The 12,204-nt window shown below is 41.2% G+C and overlaps 1 protein-coding gene across 2 annotated transcripts; it reads right to left on the reverse strand.

The window, feature by feature from the left end:
- Window positions 1-985: 985 nt before the first annotated feature.
- On the reverse strand, window positions 986-11,630 carry nipal3 (NIPA like domain containing 3). Of its 2 annotated transcripts, none has more exons than XM_015348613.2 (12): window positions 11,086-11,630; window positions 10,816-10,995; window positions 9,325-9,393; window positions 8,790-8,961; window positions 7,743-7,802; window positions 6,787-6,932; window positions 6,034-6,130; window positions 5,683-5,818; window positions 5,279-5,367; window positions 4,184-4,247; window positions 3,595-3,689; window positions 986-2,283 (listed from the first exon to the last, which is right to left on the reverse strand). In XM_015348613.2, exons 2-12 carry the CDS (start codon window positions 10,894-10,896, stop codon window positions 2,108-2,110), a joined length of 1,185 nt encoding a protein of 394 aa, XP_015204099.1. In that variant the 5' UTR covers window positions 10,897-10,995; window positions 11,086-11,630; the 3' UTR covers window positions 986-2,107. The 2 variants fall into 2 exon arrangements, with proteins under 2 accessions (XP_015204099.1, XP_015204101.1); XM_015348615.2 differs by having other exon boundaries at window positions 11,079-11,630.
- Between the last annotated feature and the right edge of the window lie 574 nt (window positions 11,631-12,204).

Raw genomic sequence — 12,204 nt, forward strand, 5'->3', positions numbered from 1 at the left:
TATTATTCCATCCAGTTTTACCCCTGCAAGACACTTTGTGCAGTGACCCTGTTGTCTAATCAAAACTTGAAGGCATAGCTTTTTTACTGTTTTTTTTAATTACTCAAGTCATGTTTTTTTTTTTCCCCCATTCTAGGCTCTCGTCCAAAAGAACCATGTGCATATAATGAAATAAAAATAATTGCTATGATATCCACTCTCCTTGAAATATACCTTGAAATAACAACAGAAAGCACAGAAGAAAGATACGCTAAAAACACTTACTTGGATATAATAGGAATATATTTCTTTTATGTAGCACTTTTCATTCCAAAGCACTTTTTCACAGATAGGAAGGGACCCACTTCATCCATCATACAGCTCCCACCTGGGTGGGAGCCAGCAGACCCACTGCACAGCAGATCAGCTGGCGACATGAAAAATTGTTCCAACAACTGAACTAATGCAAAACATTAGGCAGGCCAGGCTGTCGAAGCTCAGAGTGGAATTCATCTAAGATGTGGCTAACACACATATTCTTTCAAACAGAGCTGTGGGATTTTTAGTGACCACAGAGTTGACCTCCATTTACCGTGTTTTCAAAAGGATGGCAACCTTCACAGCATAGTGTCCCCTCTCACCATGCTGTCTCTTTTCAGTAACCTGTTTTTCCGTGGAGGTCTACCCAGTAGACCAGGAATCAGCCTGGTCAAAATTCTGAGATCCGAAGAGATCAGGCTCCATATTGAACTAACAATCTCATAAGATTACCATTTGGTGAAGATATGATCTGTAGATGAGATTTGTGTTAGCTTACAGTTTTACTGCATTAGTACTAAATTTGTCCCAGCTCCACAGGTCTTCTAATATTATTGCTCACATTATTTTATTATAACTAGATTTCGGTGATACAGTAGTTCCATTTAAACAGTCCTCAGGGTATCCTGCCACAAGCATAATTACGTAAGTGAAATAAGGATAAAAATAAAACCACAGGAAGGAGGAATACGGATATAACAAAAATAAACATTTATTGGACACCAAGAGCAAAATTTCCCTTTTTATGAGAAAGCTGAAATTGACTTCCATTGCAATTTTGTTTTTTTTTATCCTCTGTAAGGACTACAAGGTCAACAGCTCAACACTACGCACTGTAACAAATGTCATATTATAAACTATCAATTAAAATAATTAAGGTTTCTTAAATCTTAACGGAAATATCATTTGGAAGACAAAATACTTGCATTTTGGTTTTATTACCTTTACATAAGCCCAAAGCATGGATAAATCAGTAAAATCGCAATATTTTAATTATGGCGGAATAAATAAAGAACAAAACAGGGGGGTCCATGTTGTCAACAGCTCACAAGAAGTTAAGGCATTACGTTGGACACATGAGCATCATAACATTATACATACTATACATTTTATGTTACATTAGCAGTCAACAAACAGAACAACAAATCATAAATTCTTATCAATTCATAAGTAAAGTCTTTAAAATGACAACAATAAATAATTTAAGAGAATCGAGTTCCGTGCTTCGCACACGAGTCATTTAACAGCTGAGCTGGAAATGGGTCAGAGATAAGCCAATTACGCACACACAAAACTTACAGCAGTATTGAACTATAAGTGACTGAATTAAACTTTACCACTTACATGTATTGACTCCCAGCATGTTTTCTGTATGTCTAACCTCTTCCGGGATAAAAAAGAATGAGCCGGAAAGTCTGCCGAGTAATGAAGTAACTTGCACCAGTTTTCAGTTACTGGTTTAAACCAACCCCACCGTTTACCAGGTCAGCTCTTAGAGACCAGGTGCACAAACATCTCTCATACCGCATAAGAGTTTACTTCAACTACATGATTTTAACAAAGGAGGATGCCTTGCATCTTGATGGGTGATTGCTAAGGCACATTCAGTTTCTTGTGCATTCTAACCAGCAGGACAGAGTTGCTTGGCATCAATACTGCCAATCTGGAATTCCAGAAACCAGGAGCTAATAGCAATATATACTGTAGTGAGGAGACTGTTCTAATACGACAGCCAAGCAAAACTGAGACTGTTCAGTCTGAGACTGTCCTTGATCTGAATTTGAGAAGATCTGGGATACAACCTCATATCTCATTCCTTTTTGAGGTCAGACACCCTGTATGGAACTGCAGCAGACCTGAGCTGCTCCTGCAGGACAGGGAGAGTGGCAGGAGTGACATTGTCATTGTTCACCAGGGCACCATAGGAGAAAGAGCCATTGTAGTCAGGTTGAATAGCCCGTCCCTTATCATGTATAGTTGGGAGGCCTGCAATCAGGGGAAAAAAATATCTGTAAGCTAAAAAGCCTAGGACTCCATATTGTACTTCAGGAAGCAAAGAAATGAAACATCAGATTCTTTGATTTACTTCTGATCACAGCTCCAGGCTTGTGAGTTAAGTTCCAACTTGGGGCACCTGTCCATGTGGAGTTAGTATGTTCCCCCCCAGTGTTCTGGAAAACTCCTCATGGGTTTTTGCCGAGAGCTCCAGCTCCCCAAATTATGAGGGTTTAGGTTTTATTGACTACTCTAAAATATTGCTGTCCAGTGGGATTTTCAGGTTTGTTCCCAATAAAATAAAGTACTGGCTAAAGGATTAAAGGCATGGGCAGTTTGGCGAGATGCAGTTAATTATGGCTGACTGTGTCTAGTGTGTATCATGTTCAGCTGACAGAGGAAGTGTTAGTGAGTCATGATAAAGTCATGCCATATGGTTAAACACATCTCAGCAAGCAAGCAGAAGATGGAGAATGTTAAACAGATGTCATGAAAACTGGGCTAAAAAATAACCTGAAGACCATCTGACTACATTTTTTATAAGATTAGATCTTAATCTTTTAATGTTGTCTTAATCCTAAATTCAATACTACTAGATGATTGCCACGGCTTTAAATTAAATCTTATTTCCTGCCTGTATCATAGAGAGAATTTAAATCACCTTAATGCCATGAACCAGAGATGTTGGTTTACCACACAGGGTCTCCTAACTGTCTTTATGCAAAGCCCTGTCTGCCTCCACAGCACACACTTCTGCAATTATTATGTAAATCCAAGCTGCACAATTTGTCCCCACTGGTTCCAGGTTAGTGCACTGCCACAGCTGCAGGTAAGGCACAGTACAGCTGAGCTATAGGAGAAATGATCTCTGCCAACAGCTGTGCCAAAAAACCATGAGGATATCGCTGAGCTGGAGACTAGCTCATTAGAAACAAATTCTCACCTTTAAGTTGTGAAAAGAATCTTGCTAACTCTAAAAGCTAACAAGGGAATTGCAGATATAAGAAAGTGTGACTAGATATGCAAGCCTCTGCAAAAATGTTACTAAATTTCTCCTATAAATCACACAATTATATTGTTACTGCTTAGGACTTATTGTCAAAAAAACATTGTTACCATTTTATTGCATTTTAATTTAGATTTAAAAATAAAAGGCTTCGGAGCCTTTTACATTTTTTAATTCACATCATTAGTATATAAGTATACATTGAAACATTATATACTCTAGACTTATGTGAATTAATCTGTAATCATTAAAACGATGGTGTGAGTCCTGCACTGAGGAGGCTCCCATGCATTTACCTTGCATGACATCCATTGTCACATAGGGTTCAAAAGCCTTCGACTTCTTCCTGTTCCTGGTGATTAAGAAGACGCCTAAAAAGGCAATTAAGCATCTGCAAAGATGATAAAAGGCATTTTCTGATGAGCACAGGTTCGCAATGCATCATCTCAGTAACATAGATCCTCAGTAACATGATTCGACATAAACGCACAAGTCAGACTTTGCCAATGGGTTTCAACAAAAGCAGCAGGACTACTGAATTGGACTACATCAGCAAGGGACTAAAGCCTGGAGATCTCATCTCATTCACTCTGCCTCTTCCTCGGTAATCTAAGGAAAAATACAGGTTTATTTCCATGCTGAAAAGAGAAGAAAGAAAACACAACGTTTCGGACGTGGAGCCTTCTTCAGGTGCGAGGAAGGCTGCTTCTTAAGGAAATGTGCACACCTTGTATATATAAATGTACAAGTAAACATTTTCCCCAAGTTATTTAGACAAAAACACTAAGTATTATCATATTTGACACCACACACACACACTAAAAGCTTCTGCTCCCTTCTGCTAAACATTACACTAGACAAGGATATGATTTATACTGTACATACCCTAACAAAAACATGCAAATGTGCAGTACATCTTCATGGTTAAATTCCAAGTAAAATATTGCTCCTAAAGCAGAAAGAGAAAAATCAGTAAAAAAAACAAACAAACAATCAAAACATGAATTCTCTCATTTAAGTCGCAGGAATCAAAACATTTTTGAGATTTTGATTTAAGGCAAGCAGCTGTTTTTCACAAAGGGGCCAAGACCTTTATTAAATGACTCAAAAAATTAAAAAGGTGCAGTTAATTAAAACAACAATACACCAGGAGTACTCAAACTTCCATTCTATGCCAATAAAAGGACTTTCCAATAAATTAATTGCTCAAATCTTCCTATATTGCTCAATTAACATAGATGCTATGTTAGTATAGATTCTTACTTCAATAATTAAGGACTAGCTGTAGCTGCTTTGAAAGTGCCAAAGCTGACCACTGGTATATAACAGTTATCTGACACTGGCATGCATGCTAAACAAGAGCCAAGCTTCCCAGAACTAAATTATATATGTTTCATACAAACAGCTCCATAAGCCAGTACTACAGTATGAAGGCCACAGTCAGAAATCATAAGATCTTGCAAATGCTGAAGCTACTATGCACAAAAGGAGTGGCAACCTGTGGAACTATATAGGACATATATACACATTTATTTATATACATTTACTTAGGCCCCTAATGTTTCGAAACACCTTCCTCCAAAAATGAGAGCTAGGACGTGGAGGAAATAAAAATGTCTTCAGACTCATCCATTTTCTAGCTGTCATTCCCAGCAAGCAACGGGCTCAAGGCAGGACACACCCTGTATGTTGTGCCAGTCACTCAGAGAGCAGGCACAAAGCAACACACATCACACCAGGGCTAATTTACCCAGAAGCTAATTAACCTACCAGTATGCTCCAGGGCTGTGGAAGGAAACTGGAGCACCCGGAGACAAATCCCACAAACACGAGTAAAACATACTAACTCCAAGCAGACAGCGCCCCAGGTCTGGAACTGAACCCAGGGCCCTGTGCGGTGAGCTTGCAATGCTAACCACTGAGCCACAATACCTCCCTACGGTTAGTCTTTGCACTACAGATAAAAATGATTTTCCTTACCAGCCGAGACAGAAAAAGACGTTGACAAAATATAATTCACACTGGCAATCAGTGAGGATTCGTATAGATGTGAGGCTTGAGTCAGGAATCTGAAAGACAGAGGCGGTATGAAAACAGAGAACAGGACATGCTGGATTTGCAGAAGGCCTTGAATATTGAATTTCCTCAGTCCAGCAGGGTTTATAAGCATCTCCGAACCTTAATGTCCAAACTAAAAGGCTTAAAGTCAGATGTTTGTGATGCCCTAATATAGAAGAGCTTCAACATTGGCTCATCCAGATCTAAAAGCAAAAGGCAAATTCCTTGAAATTCGGCACAAGGCAATAAAACTTCTCAGTGTATTCGCAGCTGCAGGGGACAACTGACTGCCTTGCTTGTTCCGAATGGACGCTTGGTTAACTTACGTTGCCTGAAATACAGCCGTCGTCACCATGCACACAAGCATGACGTAGAAGATGGGGTAGTTCAGTTGCATGCTTCCTTGTGCTGTGAGAACAATCATGCCAGACACTGCCTTAACTGTAATAACGGTCATGGAGCCTGGGGAAAGAGCAACGATTCACTAGCTATTAAATGTAACCCTTTGGAAATTACACAATACAGCATGAGTGTTGGATGTCGAAATTTCCTCAGCAGATGACTTTTGCTCTTTCCGACAGCATACTGGTTTTAAGATTGTCTTTAAAATGCAGTTGACCACTTTTTTTTGCAATCACAAATGTACAATTAAAAATGTAGAAAATAGTCATACATACCTAGCAATGCTACCAGCAGGAGAATAACTACAAGGAAAACTGCTTTCCTTTGCTTGTAAAAAAATAACAGGAAGCAGAAAGCGATGATTTCCAGAAGCTAGAATAAAGACATCAACAAAGAAAATTGACCGATATTCGATTTGGTCAGTTTTAAAACAACTGTATTTAACCATGAACATCAAATATTCTTTCATTCAGTAATGTCTGTGTAGCATAAACACTTAAAGGACCTACATTTTCATATTTGACCATGTCTGAATGGGAAAGCTTATGGCTGAAATTCTAACACCCTGACCATGACGTCCTGACACAGAAAGTCCTGTTTACACAGAATCAGATAAAGTACAGATGTTTTCTTATATTTGAAAGTACGACTGTTGATAAAGAAACTGAAAATCACAAAATAATGTAGGGATGGCATATTTTAATTGTTAAACCTTCTCTGACACGTAACGAAATGAGCTTCTTCTACTCCTGAAATAGTTTACAGTTGTGTTACTATTTGTCTAACATTTGTAATTTGTATAATTCTTCAATTGTACACAGCAAAAGGATTAAGGTTTCAGAAACAGAGCAAATGTCTGTTGTGACTGAATGTAAATAAAACACAGTTTACATAAAGATTATAGATAGCATAAACTCACCGGTGAATTTCCACATTTTATGTGGAAATGGCATTTTGTCTATCTGAAGCACAGCCGTTCAAAGTTTGACTTTAAAAAAAAAAGGAAACTGAAGAGAAAACATGCTTACCAAATACAAAAGGAATGGCCAGCCTATGACATGCTTTATTATATTATCTGCAGTCAGTTTCTCATGAGTGTTGGGCCCAAATGTTACAAACAGGTAGGTCCCCACCACTGTCAAGGCACAGCCTAAAAAGGATAAGATATAGCGTCCTACAGGGGGTGGAGACACAGGAGAGAGTAAGAAAGAAGTTTTCATGCTGGTTAGTAATGCCAACTGTAAAAGAATGAGGTTAATGCTAATGAATGGCTGACAGACTTTATCAGCTTATAAAATGCATTCTGTGCCTCCTTCATGTGTCACAATGCTGTGTCACTGATGTATTCTTAACTTCTTCCTGTCCCTGTATTTTTAATAATTAGCAGGAGCGGGGTAAGGACTTTAGACATATTTAAATTTCAGCAGTTAGGGTTTAGAAATGTTTAAGATTCATTACAAAACACAAGCAGAGTGTTATTCTAATACCATAATAAGAACAATACACATTTTAAAATGTCTTGTTTGTAAATTGTGATTTTTCAATCAAAAGCAAGCATGATGACACCCAAATGCAGAAGAGAACCCAGATTAATTAACTCACTATTTAAGTAAAACTACAATTTTGAAAAATATCTAATATAAAAGACACTTAAGGTGTTTAACAGAAACAGATTAAAGTTTTGTATAATAATACATAAATGATGCATCTTTTTTCCCCGTTATAATTGTCTCTCATAATGTGAAAATAGTTTTCAAGTAGCTTGGCACCAGATGAATTCGCAGCCCTACAATATAGGGCCATCGTTTCTGGCTGAGCTTGAATCTTTTAAAGCCACTGTCACTGTAGAGATCAAAGAGAAATTTCACTAACTGCTGCTGAACAGAGGGAGTAAAGATGGCTCCAGGGGAAGAAACAGCAGCAGGTATATCCATGCAGTTTGAAAGTGAAAAGTTTAAAATTGTTTACTGAAGACATTACTTACTTAGAAATTCCTTGAATTTCCATTTCTCCCTAAGAAAGATGAATCCTAAAATCGAACTTGCTGTGGAAAGAAAGAGCACAGTTCAGTGGTAACGCTCAGAACAGTACAGTCGGTGTGAACCCTAAAGATCGACACACAGGAGACAGGCGTGGTGAAAATGAAATTGTTTCTGCCTGGCATCCTCCTGTGCTCCTGGCGCCACTTTTAAAATGGCACAAGGGAACGAACTTCTGCAACCAGACAAAGAAAGCTTTAACAAACAGTTTTACCACAGAACATCGCAGTAAATAGACATACAAGAAGACATTGCAAAAAGAAAAAAAAACAAAGTAAAACAAAAATCAGATGCTGAAGACAAAAAATGTGGAAGTTTCTGATCGTCCTTTTCGTCCCATCATGTTAAACGAGCAGCAATGCCCCACCCTACACAGTGCTTGGAGTGATGGGTACTGTACGATACGATAGGAGCGGAGCACCTCTACCATACATGTCATAAGCTCACTCCCCATACTTTCTATCCCTTTATTTTATTCTGTTGATGCATATTTTTGCACATAACCTGTTACCTTTTTGTTGTTTTGCACATTGCCTGTTGTTGTTTTTTTGCACATTGCCTGTTGTTGTTTTTTTTTTGCACATCGTCTGTTGTCTCGAACTTTCTTTTGCTACACAATTGTATTGTTGTTGTTGTTTTCTCTTTGTACTACTTATGTCCGAGAGCTAGCTAAATAGCATTTCATTATACCATATACCATGTATATGAGTGTAATGACAATAAACTTGAACTTGAACTGGCTCTGTGGCTAAGATCTGCGCCTGTGGCTGGAAGGTTGCCAGTTCAAATCACGCAGCCGGCAGAGGAATCCTACTCCGTTGGGCCCCTGAGCAAGGCCCTGAACCCCAACTGCTCCAGAAGCCATATAAATGGCTGACCCTGCGCTCTGACCCCAAGCTTCTCTCCCTGTCTGCATGCTCATGGAGAGGGTCTGCGAAAAGACAAATTCCTAATGCATGACATTGTATATGGCCAATAAAGTGATCTTATACCTATGACAGACACAGCGTTGAGAGGCGCCACCAGCGAGACTGGAGCGAAGGCGTATGCCACGAAGATGCCCACTTCTCCGAGGAACGAGAGCACCAGTCCAAGCCACCATGTCTTGGTGTGGTAAAAAGGCTGTGGCTCCTTTGTCCCAGCAAGATGCACGTGGGCGTATTTCTGCAGAGGGAGAAAAACTCGGATGGAAAAACACTTTCACCCACTAATATAAAGGAGGCTTTTTTGAGAATTGACAGCGATTGAATGCAGTCAACAGGATTCTACAAAAAAAAGAGGCCTTCCAGTGAAATTCCTGGACAGAGGTACTGTCCTAATCAGATACACCTGCCTCAGGTTACATGTCCAGTGACGAAACAGTGTGCAAATAAACTTCCTGCTGTGTTGCTGGTGTTCAATAACACAAGTCTCAAATGTTACATGTAACTCTGGTATTTTACAGAAGAACATCAGCATTCAGAGACTTGACACACCATCACTGATTCATTGCTTTAAAGCACCAGAGCCTGACAAATGAACACTCACCTGCACACTCAGTGAAATACTGATGAGGAGGTTTCCGAATATAGCTAGCAACGTTCCAATGAGATTCTCCTGCAAATCACATAGCAAAAACAGTGGCTTAATACCTTCAAACACAAGATAAATACAGAAAAAAACATGCAAGCATTACAGTTATATTACAATTTGATGCATTACAATTATAAAGCCTTCAGAGGGTTAAAGACCTATACAGTAATAGCACAGATATTCGTAACATTAGCCGAAAGAGGCAATGGATGTTTCGTTTCATATCATTTCCGTTCCGAACTCACACGCAGCAACAAAGCCTTTGCTTGCCAGTAAAGATGAAATATAGGCAGAGCTTTTTTTTTCCCTAACAAAGACATCCTTTTCAGATAGCATGCCCTGATTACCTTACCAAGCTCTCTAACACACACATATCCCAGTACTGAGCTGTTTCACTGAACCGTTATAAACAATACCATAAATATTGTTCGCCCAAGACATCATTATTGAGTTCACTGCCAATTAATACAGCATTGTCTTGGCTGCACCACTGAATCTCACAACATTGTTAACTGACAGGAAGGAGGTGTGGCTCCGGTGTGAACTCCCGTCATTTTCAATAACATCAGGGAGTGTAAACAAGTACTTCCAGGCTACAAGTCCTTCACAGGGACATGGAGCTGTACATTTATTGCACACAGTAAACTGGCTGTGCTCAGACTTTCAGCAAAGTAGGGTAACATTTCCTGAAACTCAGGATGGTGCACGATAGCAATGACGGCAACAGAGATAAGCAAATCCTGGCTCTTTTTCAATGCAAATCTTTAATAGGTCGTCCCACTGGTTCGGCAGTCACAAGAATTAAGATGGGGAAAACACTGTGTTCTGTCCTGACAAGCAGAAAGTACCTCATCCAGGACAATTAACCAATCAGAAAATGTCCACAACAAAACGCGCTGCTATACATACACTGTATATACAATTATGGGCATACAGCTGAAGATGGAGGATAAAGCCTTCTAATTCCAGTTTGATTTTTAATTTTATATTGAGGAAAAACGAGTTGTCAGTTGCACTTTATCAGCTAAACACGTCGCCTACAGTTATTCTGTGAACTGTGTCTGTATTTAAAAATACAACGTGACATAACAGCGGCGGGGCTGCTGCGTACACTTGCATGAATGTTTTTTTTTAACCAGCCATTTCCTCAGATACACAGCGCGGCGTCTGCACATAGCCGGTACAATATCTTGCAAAGCAACCCGCAAGTCCGCGCTCGCCATTATTTCCGAAGGCATTTAAGCAGTTTCATTGCGGGAGCTAGTGTACGCGTATTGTCACGACTGCATGACGATGCCTGTGCCGTTTCCTCCCTGATTGAACACGACTATTACAGCAAGCATCAACACGCAACACTGGCACCCCACCGAAAGGTGAAATTACGCATTACTCAGTACTCATCAACGGTCACTCAATTCTGGCCGGAGCTGATAAAACTGTGCCTACCGTGTAAGAGGATTCCTTCCCAGAATCCTGGAAAGTTTGTACTTGCTTGAGTATGACGTCGGCGTCGTGTGCCACTTCCATTTTTTATTTCTATTTCTTCTTCTTCTTCAGCAGCTGTCCTGACAACACACGTACATCGGCACCGAGGGCATCTTCCGTTTAGCTTTGCTGACCCGCAGCCTACAAAAAGACAGCCACCGAGAGGTGTCCTCAGTACCGCAGAACCTCACGCCATCTTTGAAACGTTGCTCAGCTCAGCTCACCTCCTACCTGCCACAGGTTACAGGAAGGACCCACCAGGCGCAGCGGCAGACGGGGGGAGCCGGTCTATGCCGTCATCACTGCCGGGCAGGTGCGGCGGCTGTCTGCGGAGCTCGGGGTGCGCTCAGCCAATCAGGAGCCGGCCGCCGGCTGACGTCAGCGGTGCCGACACGTCAGAGCTCATAGCCGGGGAGCGCTGCTGAAGCCCAGGCTCCCCAAGCCGGTTACTCGCCGCCGGCTGTCGCAGTTACTCCGCATCAAACGCGGTTCGCCCGGGCGTGAGCGGAGGAGGTGTGTCTTAACAGCCCTCCGTCGTAGAAATAAAGAGGAAAGAGAACGAGCCGCCGCGGACCTCCACTTGCATTTGGTTCGGTCGCGGCTTGGGCGAGAACTCATCCGGTCTCAGCCGAATTGCAAAATTACACGACGCCTTTAAGCGTTAACAATAATATTATCACCCCCTCCCACATGTTTCCTTTAAAACGCATGATCCGAATGGGCAGGTTCACCATCAGTTTTGTCCGGGGCATGATGACGCACATTACCGGTTCCTGGTGTCGAGTATCATTGCAGCGCCTGCATCGGTCTTTTTGAGGCGTTTCAAGCATCTAGGAACAAAACATCCGATTGTACGGGCGAAGGTCGCAGCAGCATTTACAAGATATACTGTAGGTGGGAGGGGAAACCTCAGCACCCGGGGAATTTTCCACGTCGACCGGAAAAGAACATGCGGGTTCCACACCGAAGGATCCCAGCCCGGTCTGGAACCCAGGAGCTGCGAGGCACTATTTACAACGCGGCCATGTTCTCATGCAGAACTGAAAGCATTTCTTTTATTGAGTCGGCGAAAACAAGTTTCCAGCAGCTGAGCGATCTTCGGGTGTAAGGGGCACTTTTGAAAGAGACTGAGGAGAGAAAATCTTCAGTTTTCTCTTTTCTGCGTGGAGTTCATTCAGCTTCTACGTGCTACTCTGAGGCTGTCGCTCCCGGCTCGAACGTTTTTACTGTGTTGCTTCTTTTCAAGCGGTTTTACTTGTCATGTCGTGTCATTTCCCAAACCGCTGTATATCCTACGGTGTCGCGGGACGCCGGAGCCTACCAGGCAGGCAGCGAGCGCAAGGCAGGGTA

Source organism: Lepisosteus oculatus, chromosome 11 (genome assembly GCF_040954835.1).
Source record: "Lepisosteus oculatus isolate fLepOcu1 chromosome 11, fLepOcu1.hap2, whole genome shotgun sequence".
In the NCBI taxonomy this organism is placed as follows: Eukaryota; Metazoa; Chordata; class Actinopteri; order Semionotiformes; family Lepisosteidae; genus Lepisosteus; species Lepisosteus oculatus.